The sequence below is a fragment of the Eulemur rufifrons genome, chromosome 11 (genome assembly GCF_041146395.1).
Source record: "Eulemur rufifrons isolate Redbay chromosome 11, OSU_ERuf_1, whole genome shotgun sequence".
In the NCBI taxonomy this organism is placed as follows: domain Eukaryota; kingdom Metazoa; phylum Chordata; class Mammalia; order Primates; family Lemuridae; genus Eulemur; species Eulemur rufifrons.
In genome coordinates, this window is record NC_090993.1 from 4,440,420 (window position 1) to 4,459,832 (window position 19,413).

The 19,413-nt window shown below is 48.0% G+C and overlaps 1 protein-coding gene across 1 annotated transcript in view; it reads right to left on the reverse strand.

Moving 5' to 3' along the window:
* Positions 1 to 8,868: 8,868 nt before the first annotated feature.
* The window catches only part of DESI2 (desumoylating isopeptidase 2), a 54,269-nt gene continuing 43,724 nt past the window's right edge, over positions 8,869 to 19,413 (reverse strand). Inside the window, exon 6 of the mRNA XM_069484479.1 lies at positions 8,869 to 12,311. Within this exon, the coding sequence (XP_069340580.1) occupies positions 12,081 to 12,311 (231 nt within the window). The 3' untranslated portion in view covers positions 8,869 to 12,080. The remainder of the gene's footprint in view (positions 12,312 to 19,413) is intronic.

Consider the following 19,413-nt stretch of genomic DNA (forward strand, 5'->3'; position numbering starts at 1 on the left):
AAATGTACTATTCTGCCTCTTTTGCTGGATTTTGGGCTACCATGAGCTATGTCCAAATCTGCTGTCACTTCTTTAAAATCCTGGGGAGGGGGAATGGGGGTTCCCATACCCCATTATTTTATAGGGTGAGCCTTTCTTGTCAACTTGGCAGACTCTGGGTCTCTGGTGCTACTTTGGGTACCTGGGCTGGGACGAGGTGGGCCTGAGAAGCCTGCTCCTGGCTTGGGGGTCAGCGAGTGTAGACAGTCCCCATCTTCTAGACAGCTTTTGGCCCAGAGTATCTTCTGAGGGACGTGAAGGAAAATTCCCCCAAAGGGGCTTTATGGGAGGACACTGGACTCTCCCCACGACCCCGGTAGGGTGACAAGACTGCAGGATGCCTGGTTAAATCTGAATTTCAGATAAACAGATGTTTCTTTTTAGTATAAATAGGCCTGTGTGGTATTTGGGATATGCTTGTATGAAAACATTACTTCTTGTTTATCTGACATGCAATTTCAACAGGGCGTCCTGTATTTTTTTCTGTCAGTGTTAGACCGAGGGTCCTCTGGGACTAGCCCGAGCCGCTGTGGATGGTGACAGGTGTCTGAAAGCTCAGGTCTCTAAGTCAGGCCCGAGGCTCTGTCTCAGGCTGCCCAGACCTTCACTGGTGGGGACAGTGGGTGGCTTGAGAGCAGTGGCAGACGCCCAGGCCTGGCGGGAGTTGCACAGAGCGTGCCCACAGAAGGAGCCTGAGCACCTGGGTGCCAAGGAAGTGCCTCCTAGTGTCTTGAGGGTGGAATAAGAGAGGAGTTTGAAGCAAAATAAAATGGGAGGCGAATGCCAGTCAGCCAGTGCAGTTATTTTCTAGGGCCACCGCGATACAGCACCACAGAATAGGTGCCTTAAACAGCTGACATTTTATTTTCTCACAATTCTGGAGGCCGGAAGTCCGGGATCAAGGTGTCAGCAGGGGTGACTTTTTCTGAGGCCTCTCTCCATGACTTGTAGGTGGCTGTCTTCTCACTGCGTCCTCACAGGCTCTGTCCTCTGTGTCTATGTCCTGATCCCCTCTAATGATAAGGACACCAGCCCAGCCTCACGACCTCATTTTAAATTAATTCCCTCTTTAAAGGCCCTATCTCCAAATACAGTCACATTCTGAGGTCCTGGGGGTCAACATATGAACTGGGGGGAAGGGTACAATTTAGCCCATGACAGCCAGAGGAAGATTCGAGAAACAGGTGAAGTGGTTTGTACAAGAGACGAGCACCTGGGGGCCTTGTACAAACCCACGTAGGCCACGCTTGAATTACAGGTGAATGTAAGTCTGGATCATCCAACTTAATCACCCCGGATGCCCTGGGAACGTGAGGGTAGGACGGGAAGCTTGGGAGGCGCCGTGAGACCATTTTCCACTTGTCTCCTATCTTCCTGGGAGGAGGTCAGGAGTTCGTCTCCTGTCACCTCTCAGGTTTGAGAAAGAAAAGCAAAACTTTTTATCTAAGGAATGTGAGCTCCTCTAAATTATTAGGCCCAGAGAAGCATTATGTTTGCAGTCAAGAAAAAAAGTATTGGGAAAAAAAAAAATCGGTCGTAATCCTGCAAGGAAGAGAAGAGGCCTTTGGATGAGGCTGGATGAAGACAATCAGGTTTCGAGATCTTTCCCGAAACTCTGGCTCCCTACTCGCAGGAAAGTACGGAACACCTGAAGGCGGTTCGCCAAATATAAACCACCTGGGCAACACGAGCCTGGGACTCAAACGCAAGGCTCGATGCGGTGACGGCTGCTCGCCACCTCCTCGGGGGACGCCGGGCGCATCAGCGAGCCAGGTAAGGCCCTTTCCTGCCTGTCTAAGGCCGTGTCTGAAAGTCACTCGACAGCGACCCTGGCCTACCGGCCTAGGGACCGAGGAATCATTTGAGTGTCTGGATGCTGGTGAGTCCCCGGGGGCAGAGGGTGGCGGGCTCCGCTGGGCATTGTTGGGGTCACCGTTCGGGTTTCCCTGGCAACGTGAGCCTGTGCGGGAGGCCTTGGGGCACGTTCCCCGGAGGAGGCCGCAAAGCGGGACGCGAGGCGCCCTCGTGAGTCCTGGAGGCCGCGGCGGCGTCGCCGAGCCCGGCAGTTCCCGAGACTTGGGTCCCCGAGGGGAGGCGGCAGCCCGGCATGGCGGACGACGCGTGGCCCGGCGGCGCGCGGCACGGGCCGCTGGCGGAGGTGGCGCGCCAGCAGCCGGACGTCGCCGGCGGCGCGTGCTCGGGCGGCTGGTGCTGGCGGCGGCTCTTCCTGCGGGGCGCGGCCCGGGGCCCGCGCAGGAGGAAGGCCAGGTGCGCGCGCCCGGGCAAGGCGGCCCCGGAGCGCGGCCTGCGGCGGCTGTTGCAGACGCTGGCGACGTGGCGGCGGCTGTGCCAGACGCTGGCGACGTGGCGGCGGCGCCACCTGCGGCGCGCAGAGCGGCCCGAGCGGCTGGAGGAGATCCCGCTGCTGGTGCTGCCCCGCGCGCGCGGCGGCGACTAGGCCGCGACAGGCCGCGGACCTGCGGGAACCGGCCCCCCGCCCCGCTCCCCTGCGCTCTAAGCGTCGGTTTTGTTTTGTACACAGAGGCAAGAGATGAAAATAAACCCATCGCCCTATGAATGAAAGCATGGATGGATTCTGGGGAGCGGGGGACGTGCATTGGAAGCCAATTGGGTCCTCCGCGGCGCCTTGGCCCGAGGGCCACTTGCTGGGGAGCCCCGGGGCCCTCCCGCTGCGCCGCGTCGGGGCCGGATTGTCCCTTCCTAAACGCCACCGGGACGAGGGTGGCAGGTGCGGTGGGTTTTCAGTCTGCGATGCCCTCGGGATTTAAGAAATATCTTAAAGTGTGATGCTGAGCTCCTTACCCCACTGCGAAGTGAGCGAAATGCCCTTTTATCCTCTGTTTACCAGGCATTGATGAATCTGTGGTTTAGGGGTGCCATGTGAGGAGTTTGAAAACTAGTATGAGTTAAAAGAACAAGGGGAGAGGACTCCAGGAGACTCCTGGGTGGGCCTTTAACTTGTCATTTTCCTCATCGAACCCCCCCCCCCCCTTTAAGGATACTCTGGCTCTACCAGACTTGTGAGGGTGAAAGTGAAGAAAACTCGTAGAAGTGAAAGTGCTCTAAGCCATTAAAGCTCATGGCCAGCCCTGTCTTTATAAGGAAACCAAGCCTGCCTATAGCTGACTGGGCCAGGGATCTCCTGATGCCTGAATTAAAAGCTCTTCAAGGTAGCAGCCCAGCTGAATCCTCTCCACTTGGGGAGGTTGAAGCTAAGAGGCCAACACACACACACACACACACACACACAAACAAACGACTAGAACAATACCAAATTTCTGAATCCTTCAATACCACTAGAGCTGTGTTAAATAATGTGTAAAACATTCAAACTCTTTGATGTTTCCTGGGTTGGTTTCAGAAAGGAAAGAGCCAAACTAAAGCATAGTTGTTAATAATTCTCTGACCCTTAATTTGCATGTGGCTGTGCCTTTGTGTTCCGACTGCTCTGGCGTCCACAGTCCTTCCTCTTCACTCGGCCAAGGAAACTGGCCTAGGTTTTGTCTTGGCCTGTGTGAACCCACCTCCACTAACACACACATCAGCTGTGTGTACGAGCACATGACATGATGGAAATGCTTAAGGTAGAGAACGTATGAAGTGGTTTATTGTGTGTCCTCTTTCTTCCTAGTTTCACTCTTGGGTGTCCACACAAAGCCTTACATTCTTACTACTGTAGCTGCCAGGCTTTGACTGGTTCCTCCTGGTTATTGATTATAATGGATCCCTCCTAGGCCAAGAGGAGAGTGGTAGCTTCCAGATTTGGTGGGTTTGATATGTCAACAGATGTCCCCCACTAGTGCCCTGATTCAGCAGGTCCTTGGGTGCAGATGGTGCGTCAGAGTGCCTGGATCGAGTACATGCTGGCGTCCCCTCCCCCACTCCACCCCCACCCCAAGGCTAGGAATTTTACAGTATTTCATGTTGACAGCTTTTATCTGATCTTTCAGGGCTGGAGTAATACCAGCATGTGACTTGTTCCTTCTCCTATGTCTATCTCCTGTCTAGCAGAAAACAAGTTTTTAAAAAAGTGCCTCATTATTCAGCCCTTTTGGGTTGAGTGTTTTTTGGTGTAGATATTCCAGAAACATGACTCTTGGCCAGATAAGTCAGGTTGAGTTTTTGTGTCAGTGAAGCTCTTTTAGTTGCCTCTTTTAGAGCCCTTTCTTCGTAGCCTCAGATTCCCTTTAAGCCCGTAGGTATTATAACTCTGCCTCAGACGACTCCAAGGGGAAAATGTTTGTTGTTGGGAAACAGCACTGGAAGGGGAGTTAGACGGCAGGCCCTGGGACAGCTCTGGGACAGGCTCCTCCCTCTGTCTCCCCTGACCCTTGCTCCGAGCTCCGCCCCCAGGTCTGCCCTGTTCCTCAGTCACCGTTCATACCATAGCCAGTCACTCTGTTCTCTCAGCCAGATCTGAGGGACGTGGTCTGATTGACTTCAGTAATTACCACCATTGCCGTTGGTGAAGCCAGGCTACTTCATGGGTGGACAGCCAGCCTGGAGTCTAGCTGCCTTTGGAGAGGAGGCCCTACCCCTGGTCCAAACCCCAGGTTAAGAGAAGCCAGGAAACTCCTGGCTGTCATTGTGTTTACTATATTTATTTATTTACTTTTTTGAGACAGAGTCTCGCTCTGTCACCCTGGCTAGAGTGCCGTGGCGTCAGCCTCACTCACAGCAACCTCAGACTCCTGGGCTCAAGCGATCCTCCTGCCTCAGCCTCCCGAGTAGCTGGGACTACAGGCATGCGCTACCATGCCTGGCTAATTTTTTTCTGTGTATATTTTTAGTTGTCCACATAATTTCTTTCTACTTTTAGTAGAGACGGGGTCTCGCTCTTGCTCAGGCTGGTCTTGAACTCCTGAGCTCAAACAATGCACCCGCCTCGGCCTCCCGGAGTGCTAGGATTACAGGCGTGAGCCACCGCACCCGGCCCTGACTACTTTAAAATAAACTTATGTTTATCAAAACACCTTGCAGACAGTGAAAAGAAGACCAGTCTCAAACTGGGAGAAAATATTTGTAGCCATAGAACTATCAAAGAATAGTAGCCAGAATATGTGAAGAATTCCTACAAATCGGTCAGAAAAATAACCTAATAGAAAGATGGGCAAAATATAGGACAGACATTTCACAGAAAACATAAATAGCCCCAAAGCATATACGGATTCTAAGCCTTATTAATAATCAGCAAAATGTAAATCAAAAGCACAGCCGCGGATGCCAATTTATGCTGAGTGGATTGGCAAATGTCAAAGAGTTGGTCAAAATTGGGTGGCAGAGGCCGGGCGCGGGGGCTCACGCCTGTAGTCCTAGCACTCTGGGAGGCCGAGGCAGGCAGATTGTTTGAGCTCAGGAGTTCGAGACCAGCCTGAGCAAGAGCGAGACCCCGTCTCTACTAAAAATAGAAAGAAATTATATGGACAGCCAAAAATATTAATAGAGAAAAAATTAGCCGGGCATGGTGGCGCATGCCTGTAGTCCCGGCTACTCGGGAGGCTGAGACAGGAGGATCGCTTGAGCCCAGGAGTTTGAGGTTGCTGTGAGCTAGGCTGATGCCACGGCACTCACTCTAGCCCGGGCAAGAGAGTGAGACTCTGTCTCAAAAAAAAAAAAAACCAAAAAACAAAAAACAACACCAAAAGCAAACAAACAAAAATCAGGTGGCGGGATATGGGGTGATGGGAACTGAAATCTGGTGGGAGTGTAAAAGTGCTGTGGCCACTTTGGAAAACAATTTTGATGACGGAGTGTCAACTAGATGAAACAAACCGATGATCTGTTAAACAATGTATCTAGCGGGGTGTCGAGTGCTTTGCTTTTTCCATCACGCACGTAGAAGGAAGGTGCACAGTCCTCTTCTGATCCGTCAGAGAATTCTTTCAAGCATGTATAACTTTTAGGAATACTGAGATGCCACTTGCAACATTATAACCGTAACACAGACTGGGATAAAAGGCATTAAATTATCTAGACGAGCAGCCCAGTATAGGTTGGAAGTTGTCTTCCCACGGTGGTTATGTTTACAAATAATTTATCCCCTAAAGTTTTGTAGGAGTCTAATGAGACCCAGAGTTGGAAATAGCCATGGATATTCACGTGTTCACTCTACATAGAAGAATAAGACATTGTACTGAAAGTTCTTAACCAGATCAATCAGGTTCTTTGAACTACTTTTGTGATACTGAGTATTATCTTTCCGAGTGGTTGCATGGGAGTTGGGCACATTTCTCATCTCTTTGACTCCCTTAGTTAATTATAAAAAATATTCTTAAGGCCAGGCTCTAGAATTCATGACATGACATTATAAGAGAATAACTAGCTTGGGGAGCTCTATCTGATTAGTAAATGGAGAGAGTGCTGAATAGGATTTTATGTAATAAAAATGTCATAAGAGTATATTCTTTCCACCTTACTAAAATTAAACATGCACATTCCCTACAATGTCGCAATTCTATTCCTAGAGAAATCCTTACATCTGCAGCAGAAGGTAGGCATTATTATCCTGTTCATAGAAGTATTGCTCAAAATAGCAATAAAACTGGCAACAGTCCAAATGCCCATTAAGCGTAGAAAATGTATAAATAAAATTGTGCTATATTTATATAACAGAAAGCTAGACAGCAGTGCAAAGGAATGAACCACAATTAATATACATTAATAATTATAAAAATATAGAATTAAAAAAATACAAAGAACATTACACAGTATGATTCCATTTATATAAAGTTCAAAATGAGCACGACCAAATAGCATGGTGCTATCCAGGGCTGTATATGTAGGTAGCAAAGGAGCGAGTAACACAAACTCGGGTGGCCCTAGCGGTGACCTTCCAGCGGAGGGAAGAGGAAGTGACCGGGCGGGGCCTGGACGTGCCACTGCAGTCAGTCCTGCAGACGTCCTGTGTGGACACGGAGTGGTGCGTACAGGGAAGTGTTTGTGTCATCGTTCTTTAAATTGTACGTATACATTCTTTTGTATAGATATTTCACAACCAAAGTGTTCTTGAAAAATAGTGGATGGGACAATAAAGGTGGCAAGAACTTTTGTGGAGAGAAAGAGAGAAACGTGTCACTGTCGTGGAGGGGACACTAGGGAGGGTTGGTTTTGTTTCTAGATGAGAAACCATAGACATTGATGGGAATGATCCGGTGGGGAGAGGGGTGACAGCTGTCACAGCTGAGTCCCGGAGAGGTGGTTGGGGGGGGATCGAGTGACAGGGAAGGGGTTGGCCTTTGATAGCAGTGGGAACCTTCTCCCGTGGTCACAGGGACAGTGACTCTGGGCACAAACTGGGGTGCATCTGTGGACGGGGGGATTAGAGGTCAACTGCGTAAACTGTATTTTCATTGAAGCATGAAGTGAGGCGCTCAGCTGACACGTGTGTGGGGAGGTGGGAGGTCTGAGGAGCGAGGAGGGACGAGTGTCGTCCGGGAGGCGGGAAAGCAGATCGGCCAGGGAGCTGCGAGCCGGGGTGTGGTTGTGTGTCCGTGTCAGGGCTGTGAACAGGACACGAAACTCAGGCCGGTCAGTGCCTTGTGTGATTCTTGTCCAGAAACATTCGGCTCATCAGGCTCAGACTCGGAGGTCTGGGTGGCGGCAGTGCTGGCCTTGCCAGGCCACTGTAACGGGGAAAGGGGCACAGAATGGAGGGCACCGAGGAGGAAAGATTTAATCACTGACCATTAATCTAGGCTGGGTGAGGAGGGAAATGGAGATGGGGGGGGCGGTGATGTTAGTGAGACAAATGCCGGATTTCATGGATTTGGGATCCGGATAAGGTCCAAGCCTTGTTGCAGCGCAGGGTACTGGGGCGCGTTGGGAAGTTGATGGTTGGAGATGCTCGAAGTGGTTGAGAACGTTGCCGGCGGTGAGAAGTCAAAGGTCTCAGCGCGTGGCTGGCGTGAGATGAAGAGACACCCACAGTGGTTCTTAGCTGAGGTCAGGACCTGCCCTGGGGGGTGAAAGGTGTGGAGACGTGGGGACATTTGATGCTGTGAAGACTGCAGAGAGGGCAACACGCTGGCCATCAGGGGCAGGGTGTAGAGATGCCACAGGACTTGTGATACGCAGGACCGTCCAACAGAAATGACTGTCCCACCGCAAACACCAGCAGGGCCCTGGCTGAGAAGCGCTGGGCTGGGCGTTGGCTGGGCAGGGGGGAGACGGAGGGCAAACCCGCTGGCACAGAGCTTCTCGAGGGACCGTCCGGTTTCAGGGAAAGAAACATTTGAAAAAGTGGTCTATTGGGGCACTTGCCTGTCACAGACTGGGGGTTCCCAGAAGGCACAGTGAAGGGATGGGATGAGGATGAACGGGGTGCTGGGCTGGGGGGGTGTACACACGGAGGAGCTGGGGAGGAGGAGGGTCAGGGGATGGCCAGCCGGGGGGCTTGGGCCTTCGGTGACAACTCGTAAGCATGGCCGCCTGAAGGGTGTGGCCCTGGTGGGGTCTCACGGCAAGGAGGGTATGCGTGTGTGGGGAAGGGGCTTCGCGCCAGGTCTGCCTCCTGCACTCCGGGAGGACAGTCCTTTCCCGCCTGCCCCTCCCTGCCTGCCCTGCCCCTGCTACCCGTGAGCAGGTGTGGCTGTGGCATTGGTGTGGCATTGGCCCAAGGGCCCGAGTGCAAGAGGAAGACCTGGGGGAGAGGGGCTGGCCGTGTTTTCCTGCAGAGCAGATGGGATTCCTGGGTTTTAAAAATCTACCCCGCCTCATCCAACACAAACACACAAGAGCGCAGTCCCCCGAAGGTTAGAAAGCACTATGAGACATTTCTTATAAAAGTATTTTTTAATAAATCAATGTATTTCAATGTTGTAACATGGTAGCCCAATGCTATATCAAGGTAGCAAAAGTGAAGATTCCTGGTATTTTTATATAAACACTATGAATGACAGTACACTTGCATTCAACTTCACAAGAAATTCTCTTCAGGTCCATGAAGATTCTTTGACAGCTGTAACACCCTTCCAACAGCGAAGATGTGTGTTGAACGAGTAGACCGAGTCTGGTGATGGAGCTGCACTCTGGAACCAGCCACACCGAAGAAAACGGGCTACGGCGGCAGTGTGGCCGGCTTGCTGAACAGAAACCCCAGGTCTGGGAAACTTAGTCATTTAACAGAACTACAGCATACATCAAGATTACAGAGTCGCTTACAGAAATGGAGCCGTAAGGAGAGACACAGATTGGAACCCTGAAGCAGTGAATGTGTTTCTACCCGTTTTGAGATGGAAAGACGCCATGGAGCTGGAGTCCCGCAGCTGTCTGTCGCGTTGAATCTCCTCACACACACGATGCACCGACTGACTGAAACCGGAATTCCCTGCTCTGTACAAATGCTGGTGATGGGTAACGTGCGCTATTGCTGCGAGGCGGAGCAATAGTTGGCTGGAGTTCAGGCATCCAGTGGAGGCTAAGATCGTGTACCCCTGCCTTCCACGGTCCCGCAAGTCACACTTCCCAAAGCTGATGCTCCCTTGGAAGGGTTAAAAAACACCAACAACAACAACAAAAAAAAACAACCAGAAAACCCTAAGGGTATTTAAAACAGCAGAAACCAGAAGCTTCTGCCCCTCTAACACCATATTGCTGTCCAGCCCACCATGAGGATGTTTCACTTGGTTACAACAGACTCGGTCATATCACATGTGTATGACCAGATTTTTGAGACAGGATTTTTCTTAACAGAAATTGGGTCGAGAACGAGATTCTTTTCCTCCAAGGGCAAGTAAAAGCTGGTTAAATGCTAATGAAGTCTAGTCTCAATTTTGAACTGTAGAGAAGGCCTGACTTGAATGGGATTCTCTGAAGGGAAGACATGTATTTCTCAACCTCAGGTATAATTAGGTTGCAAGGAATCTCATGCCCAGAATTTTACCTGCTGACTGTTAGGATAATTGGCCTTATGATACTATTTCTACTAGAATCCTTCACAGTATTTTAAAATTCTAAATGCTGCAGGTGAAAGTAAATACAACAAATTAACAGTAAAACCACCTGTGTGCGGAGCTGCTGGATTCTGGATAGCACAGAGGGGGATGTTCCCGGATCTTCACCAAGAAGCGTCTAAGTAACGGCTACTCCTTTGTGTCAGCAGCCCAGGTTTAAATCATGTATATCTGAATGAATTAGAAAAAACTACAATCCACATTAACTACATCGAACACTCTCTGCTGAGCTGGGTTTTGGTGATAGGACTCTTTTTAGTGAACGTCTCACTGCTAGAGCCTTAGTGTTTTGTCCTAAATCTCATTTTGAGATCTGATCCAAGTACATGTTTCATAAAGTTCACATCTTCCTTTCTTCTGTCACAACTTTTAAAACGAGCGTTCTGCTCCCTGAAGCCCTGAGAGAGATTTGTCAGGGCCTTCCTCTCTGCAAACAGACACTCGAAAGCATAAAGTAGGTTAAGTGGCTTGACCGTCCTGAGCCAATGCTTCTACCCCAAGCTGTATTTTCCCTATGAACAGGGTGTGCTTAAGTTGATAAAATGAACGAAAATCAGCTTATAGAAAAGTTAAAAATGTAGTTTACTTGAAAGATATGTATCTTCTCACAGCTCGAGGGACTGTCGGGTTTCAGGTAAAGCAGAGAAGGAAAGAAACATTTGAAAAAGTGGCAAACGAACCCATCTAAAAGTTTAAATAAATGTAAATGACTTAAAAACTAACAACACATCTATGAAGCTGCAGTCGCTGCCTTGGATACTTTATCCGCTGCATCCCTTACTCTGTGTAGGACATTCATTCTTAAGGCAGAAAAACTGAATGACGTGTAATGACTTGGTTCTTACATCCGAGGGTCACACAGCGTAGACCGGAACAGACAGAGTCCTTGCTAATGAGGATTTATCTGTGGGGACAGTTTCCTTCTTAGAGTATGCTACGGAGGAGACGTACAGTGGAGAACGTAAGATGAAATTTCAGACACACAAATCTAACAAGATGTCCACAAGACTAAGCATCCTATTATGAGGTGAAACAACTCCCATAAAAAATTAACAAGCTCTGATACGGTACATAAAAAGTATGAAATATCAAAGAATTACCGTTGGGGGGGGGGTGTGGCTTTAGACTGTGGTTTTCAAGGTCTAGTATAAAAAAAGGTAGCCTGAATAGTTGAAAGCAGCTGAATGTCAACTCGTCCGGCTGCTCGGAAGGCTACCACTGAGGGTGCTACCACTGAGGGTATCCCACACCACCAACGGAGGCCCCTGCAGGGCGGAAATCGATGTGTGTTAAAATAAGAATGAAGCCCCTCCCCCCAAACATGTGCAAAACCACTTGTCAGTTACTAACAAGAATATCTTTAACAAAAACCGTACTTGTAGAATGAGAGGCAGCAAAGCCAGAGACACACAAGAGCCCACCACCCTGCCTACACGGACGGATATTCGGGGTGAAACACGGATCATGCCTCGGGCGCCGCGCTGCTCGGAGCGGCAGGACTGCGGGGAGGACCTGGACCCGGGGCCGCGCGTGCCCCTTCCCCGCAGGCCGGCGGGCGCTCTGCACCCGGTGCCAACAGCAGCAACGAAACCAACAGAAACCTAAGACAGTTCGGAAGCAGGTGAGGACGACTCTAACCGTGTGAGTACCTGTCTGTGTGCCTAGTATTTGTGCCACAGCTCTGGCAACTGTCGGGAGTGTACAAAGATGACCTGCCTAGTTGTCGAAGACATGAAGATTTTCTTCTTTCACGGTGGCAGGAGTCCATGCAAGATTTGTAAACAGCGATACAAAATACTGTAAACATAACTTAACAGAGCTTGTAGAAAACAGAAGAAAATCCAAATTTACAAGTGGGTAAAAAAAACAGAGGGCAGCTTCGTACAAAGTTCTCCCTCCTGCGCCAAGTGATTTTTTTTTTGATTACAAATATAATCCTGAGCTGAAAAACTGGGATTTGGGGGAGAGCCATCTTTGCATACAAAATAGCCAAAGGACGCTTACTGTTTACTTTTCCCTACTGCTACTCAACTGCCAGGGACAGTTCTGACAGCGGGGCTTTGGAGGCGTCTATAGTTTCGTGTGGCGCCCGGGTCTGCCCGCGGCGGCGCTGGCCACGGACGCGGACGCGGCGGCGTCCTCCGCCTCCTCCAGTTCGTCCTGCAGCTCCTGGCTGACGCTGGACTGCAGCGCCGCGGGCGTGAGCCACTCCTTCGGGAGGCAGCTCTGCAGGAAGGGGATGCAGGAGCTGAAGTAGGCCAGCCGATTGATCCAGCGCGGAATCTCCTTCCCGCAGAGAATCTACGGAGGAGAGAGAGAGAGAGTTCCGTGTTAGGTACGACGGGTCACAGTTATCCGGTCCACTGCCAGGGAGGAGCGAGGAGGGACGAGGCTGGGCAGAAAAGCCACCGCAGACTAGCCTCGGGTGCGGCCACTCCAAGCTTTGATAGCAGCCTGGGGTCCCCACTGTCGGCTCCGTTCCTTTCTTTCCGAAGAACCTGGTCAAACTTACTTTTTAGGTCTGTAAAATCAAGCTAATCCCACTTGGCTCCTCTCTTTGATCCCTGCGACTGCTTTGAAACACGTGTAAAAGTGTCTTTGAACATGCAGAAGATGCTTGTTAATGCAAGATATTATTAGAGTAATAGAAGCTCTCCGGGCAGTTGGAACAGTCAATCTTGGAGATCTTCCCAGGTTTTTCTACTTTGCTCCAGGCTCTGGCGCTCCCTTCTTCCTGGCCCTCATTTTGCCCCTTTGCTTCTGTGCCTGACCCACTTGTTTCAAGGAGCTCATAGTCGTCCAGAAAGGTGTCTCCCCCAGGGGAGACCTGGCTCCCTAACTGGGCAGAAGCAGGCCCGTCAGCGCAAGGCACAGAACCTGGCCCAGCTGCAACCTGAAGACTCGGGTGCCAGGGGGAATCTCTGCCTGCTCCCCTCCTCGTACAGTCCTGAGGACTCCTGACCACCTCCCTCCAAACATTTCAAATAGTAACAACCGAGCCTTTTATAATACTAACTTTACTCTTACCTTCTTTTCTGCCAACACCACTGGGCTAAACCGAGACCATGCCCCACTTTGGTGTTTTTGCCTCCAGTTATGCCAGAGATGATGATCATGTGATCTGAAAGTGTCACCTTAGCTATTTACATATCTTAATGACTTTGGGAAGAGGTTTCAAAGCATCTTATGTCCAAAAATTAGCTCAAATTTAAGCTGGCACCTGTACTTATGCAATGTAACTTTTCTCCCCAAAGATTTAGCCCAACCATTAATGGTTACTGCATTTATTTAAAATACGGTATCTGTGTCTTAACTATAGGCATAGTGACATGGTCTTGAGGGAACATAACACGTTCTGACCATTTTTGATTAACCAGCACCTTTCCCATGCCTGGCAGCAGAAAGAGGGAGACAGGTACTTAAAAAATATTTGAAGAATATGTACATGAAGTAGATCTAGGAGAAAGCTGAACAATGACCCTACGTGATACTATTCCCATCTGTCTACTCTTAAAAACATGGGCATACGAACACTACATTTTATCCCTGAGACGTTTAGAGATATCTGCATATTTAGAGGTTAACCACGTAAGTGCCACTGTTGTCTAGTCCACGGCTCTTGCCCTCATTCTCCTTCCGAAGTCCCAATTTTATTCAGTCATCGACCCCTCTCCATGTATCCATACTACACGGGAAGCTGCCTTCATCCCAGTCCCTGGTGGTGTAGCCTGGTAAACCTAAAACAGAATTCTGTAATCTACAGTCACCTGGTTTTGTTGAGAAAGTTTTCCTGAAATATAGCCGAGTCTGTTTGTTTATGTATTGTCTATGGCTCTTAGGCTACAATGGCAGAGGCAGAGGTGGCACCATGAATAGTCTACAAGACTGAAATATTTACTATATGGCTCTTAACTGCGCCAGCCCTTGGTCAGGCCAATATTTTAAAAACTGAGTCATGACCCTAAGTAGGTCATTTAGCATTGCAACCTGAATTTTTAAAATGAAATAGATCGTAGGTTTTAAGGTAACTATTACTCTTGTATTAGTTGGGTTATACTGTAAAACGTATTTCTTACTGCGGCTAGTGGTTAAATAGCATTTGGTTTATATGGTAAAATTAGTTTTGCATTTAAGCTTCAATGCAGCAATAATTCTTCTAATCCCAGAGATACAGTGGTAAAAATGAGAGGACATATGGACAGGGTTATTCATTATAGCACTTTCTGTAACAGCAAAAGACTATAAAAATAACCCAAGAGCCATTAATAGGAAACTGGTTGAATACATTATGGTATGTCCACAAAAGGAAGACTATTCAGCTGAGAAAAGAAATGAGGAATATCCCTATATTCTGCTACAGAATGAACACCAGGAGGATGTATCATTAAGTGAAAAAAAGCAAAGTGGAGAAAAGTGTGCATAGGATGCTCCCAATGTATAATAGTGGGACAGGCACAGAATAATAGTTACAGACGTGCCCATTCCAACAGGAGGAAATGGAAGGAAGGAGTTACTAGTCCCAAGTAATTCTGAAATCCAACTGGGGAAATTCCATTGGGTTTCCAGGCCTGGGAATGATCCGCTGTGGCCCTGGGCTCTGCCTTCTGGGCCCTAGATTCTATCCTTGGGAGTCATCCTTTTTTCCTCTAGCTTACTTCCTGCCTATATGATTTCCAAAGTCCAACAGCCTTCTTTCATTTTTGTCCTCTCTTTCCATCCAACCTGGCATATATTTCTGCTAATATTGCATTTTCAGAAACATGGGACTCAAAAAACTATGCACGTCATGGGATTGACTCCAATAGAAAAGAGGTTCCTCCGCGGATCTTTCCTGGATAATCCTCTCTCTCTTCCTGGTTGAGAGCATCTATGAGTCATATATTATTGAATCTCTTCAGCAACAGCAAAAGGTGTTCTAGTCATAGCCTTGGCTTTCTGTAACATCCTTTCCTAATCGTAGAGGCTCCTAATTTCAGCATCTTTTGCAATCTGGAAAGGCTGAGAAATTCCCAAGTCCTTAACGTTAATTCCTTTTTTTTCTTAACAGTTCTCTCAATTTATCTTTCTCACCTTTCACCAAAGGCAGCAGGAAGAAAGCACGCTGCACCTTCTACACTTTGCTTAGCAATCTCCTCAGCTAAACATTCAAGTTTTACTGCTTACAAATTCTCTTTGTCACATGTATCTCTAGGACAGAATCCAGCCAAGCTTTCTGCCACTAGGTAACAAGGATACCTCCTTGTCCAGTTTCCAATAACATGTCCTCGTTCCTCTGAGCCCTGACAAGCAGCACCTTTAAAATTCACATTTCTACTAACAGTTGATTCAAGTTTTCTATGAACCCCCTAAAACTTGCTCCAGCCTTTATCACCCACTTCCACATATGTGGGTTTTGTTACGGCAGCGCCCTGTTGCAGGTATTAGTTGTCCTGGCTCCCTCCGGCTGCTCTAACAAACTATCAGAAACTGTCGCTCAAAACACCACAAATTCATTCTCTTAGTTCTAGAGGTCAGAGCACAAGAGCAGAGGGGAGTGGAAGGGAAACTGACTTCAATGAATATACTTTGTGTTTTTTTAGATTTGACTTTGGAATCACGGAAAGATTTTATATAACTATCAAGGGAAATTTAAACGAAAAAGCAATTTCTTCAAAAAGAAAAAAAAGGGAACAAAGGAACCTAACTGTGTACTGAGTCGGTGGCATAACCAGCAACCATGTGTGGGAAACACAGGAATTTGATTATGCATTAAGCCATACTCTAAAGAGAGAACTACAAAAGAACTTCGACTTTCCAGTAATCATATTGTTGGTGGTAGTGGTGACAATATTATTCCAAAGCTGTTTTAGGTATAGAGTAAAACAAATGAGTAATTACGCTGTTGTGTTGAGAACTGGGAATTTTTTTTTTTGTTTTTTTACTAGGGGTAGACAGGATATAGATGTACTATTGATGAAGTTATATAAAACCCCTGCAGCCTGAATTTGTAGCATGAAACATTACTATGAACCTGTAAATATATATATAAAAAGTCCTAGCTCTACCTACTGGGGGTGGGTGTGTGTGGGTGTGTGTGTGTGGGGGGAAACTCTAGAAATAATCCAATTTAGTAGCAATCAACAACCGTAATGCCCAGATTAAAGTTTCTAGATACTTCCTATTAGAAATAGCTCTGTGGTAGAAATATATAGATGAGCCTAGAATATCTTGTCTTACCAGAAAACAAAAAGGCTATCAAAGGTTATTAGGAGCCAGGTGTGGTGGCTCATGCCTGTAATCCTAGCACTCTGGGGGGCCGGCCCAGGAGTTGAGGTTGTAGTGAGTTATAATGATGCCACTGCACTGTACCCTAGGGTGATAGGACAAGAACCTGTCTCAAAAAAAAAAAAAAAAAAAAAAGACAAATCAAAAGACTCGGGAGCCAGCCAGCTCGAAGAGGCTCCTATTGATCAAAGAAAGATGGGACAAGAATAGTATTCTGAGACATATCAAATATTTTTACATCTGGGGAGGAGGGGAAATTTATAATACTAGATTCTTTCAAAAAGGGGGAAAAAAAATTGGTTGCCTTCGCAGAATGCCAGGGAACTGTGTCGGGATGCCCAAGACCACCTCTCCAGGGGTGATTTGCTGAGAGGTCACGGGACTTGGCGCACAGTTGTATTCACACACATGATTTATCACAGTGCAAGCATGTAAAACAAAACTGGCACCAGGAAAAGGTGCCTGGGTAAAGTCTAGAGGAAACCAAGTTTCCAATCCAGTCTGAAAAGTGAGCTGAGTCTGTTTCAGAGGGACGTGACACCAGGGTATCGGGCTGACGCGTGTAGGTGACGTGTGTGGGAGATGCGGGAGCTGCGGCCACCCCTGCTGTCTGTAGTCAGCACTGTCGGTGTGAGCGCAGGCTCGGCAGCCTGTTTAAATTCAAAGGGCCCGCACAACGCAGGCACGGGAAGGTTTTCTTTAGGAATCGGGTAAAGAGAGTACCAAAAAAGATGATCAGTCCTCACCGTCCTTTGAGACTGACCAGGTGCCGGGTTTGTTGTTGTTCTTGTTATAAAGTTAGGATGTCCCATTTAGCAATTGTAACTTCTTCACATTTTAAAAAATATCCCCTACTCTCATCCAGACCTTTTGTCTGGAAGAGGGACTGCAGTTTTCACAGGCAATATTTTCATGTAACTTAACCAAAAAGACATGTCGTTTTAGGAACTGGTCAGAATGAAATCCTGAATGTTCAGAAAATTTCAAAATGGGTTTATAGAGCCACTTACAGCTTTCATCCCAATCATCTAGGAGTGGCCTATAAAAGATCATTACAGGCCAGGAGCACTGGCTCACACCTGTAAGCCCAATGCCAGCACTTTGGGAGCGAAAGGCAGTCAGTAGGATCACTTGAGCTCAGGAGTTCGAGATCACCCTGGGCAACACAGCGAGACATTCCGTTTCTGGGAACAGCTGCATTTAGTAATCAGACCGCCCCACTAGGGTATGCAGACATAGCAGTAGAAAGCTGGCGGAGGACACGTAGGCTCCCAATCCACTGTTGCAAACTGCAGCTGATCTGGGAAGCCCTAAGTCCACGCAGTGAAACAGCCCTGAGCGGGGTGAGATCTATCGGGGCCACAGTCCTGTGCTTGCCCCCAACTTGCAGCTTTGGTCAGTAACCAAAAGTAAGGGACATAATCATCCCTTTATTAGAAATACAGAACTGACCAGCAGCTTGATTTCAGATGGAATCAAGTGCCAGGGAAGAAGCCCTTTCCTGTGGACACCAGCAAGTAACCCAGACAGTTCAGTCCACATCCAGGTTTTTATCATTCAGAGCCCGCGGCATAGTGTCCTAACCCTGCACTGATCCCCAAGTAGAAGTCTTGTTCCCTGAGCCTGTTTCTGCTTTCAAGTGGACCCAGCTTGTGCTGAGGCTGAAACCGTGGCAGGCAAGGTCAGGTTTTAGCTTAAGAGCCAAGGCCAGACAATTAGGACCTGTGAATTCAGGAAAAAAAAAAAAGCCAGGGGCTTTTCTACGGCAGCAGTGAAGCTGAGATGCCGAAGGCCCGACAGCCAGGTTTCCAGTGACAAGCAAGGCTTTCCCAAGCCCCGAGACGCACTCGAAAATACGCCCATCAGGCTGGATAATCACCAGCCTCCAAGGGTCAGACAGCTGATTTTACAAGAGCTCACTAACAATCCGAAACTGCTTTGAATTTCTTTAAAGTATATTTCCATCTGAAGATTGCCTCTCTCTTTATGTTGCCTCCCTTTTCTCAGAGGATCCGATGGGCAAAAATCACAATAAAAATCATTAGTTATGAGACTTATTTTGGTTTCAACACTCAAAGGATTTAAATTTCCATCTACCCTACGACAGCAAAAAGCGAGGAAATCGTGTCCCACTAACAGTTTTTCTTTGCAGCATTGCCTGATTGAGATGATCCCTCTAGCATTTGCAAAATTACAAGCATAAAGCATTTTACATCAATTTCTATCACAAAACCATAGATGTAATAACTGCAAAATACAAGGCCATTAACCACCCCCTACTTCCTGATTGCAGATGTATTCAAACCCTTTACAGTAAATTTAGCAAAAGGTTCGCCATTACAGAGGCCTGGGGAGACCCTAGCTAGACTGGGGGTGAGGGGTGCCTGGGCAGGGGCTGGGGAAAGACAGACTGGGGTGTGCCCCCTGCCCTTTGTACTTTGCTCCAGCCCTGGGAAGGGATTCAACCTTTTTCCCTCTTACTTGGGAAGAGAGCGCAACACAATGTTTAGCATTGTTGGCCCAATCAGAGTTCATCTTTGGGAATTCTGGGGCCTTTTTTCTTCTCACTTGGAGAAGAGAACAAAAACCCAACCAGTTACCTGGGCTGAGCTGCTCTTTTGTCCCCTCCTCACTGTAGCCTACATGGCCAAAAGTAGCCAGGGATCTAGTGAATCAGCTCTCCTGGAGTTGACTTTATCATTTTCAAGTTCCTTAAGTAATTTTTATCTCTCACAACAGCAAAAAGCTCAGCTGCTACTTCCTATTGCGGATGACTCCAGAGCCACCCAGGCACCAAAGGTTTGCCACACCCCCACCCCCTTCATCCTTTCTCAGTCATTTTAGTGAGTCTCAGGGGGCGCTGACTTGGTGATTTGCTAGGACTTAGGATCCAGCATCTAATCATATTCATGGCTATGACTTACAACGAAAAGGTATAAAATAAAATCAGAAAAGGGAAAACGTACTTGGGGTGAAGTCAATAGGAAACCAGGCATAAGATCGAAGGATCCTCTCCCAGGAGAGTCACACAGGACATGCTCAATTCCTCCAGCAACGAGTTGTGACTTGTGTGAAATGTCTACCAGGGAAATTCATTACAGACCCAGTGCCCAAGGTTTCTACTGGGGGCTGGTCATGT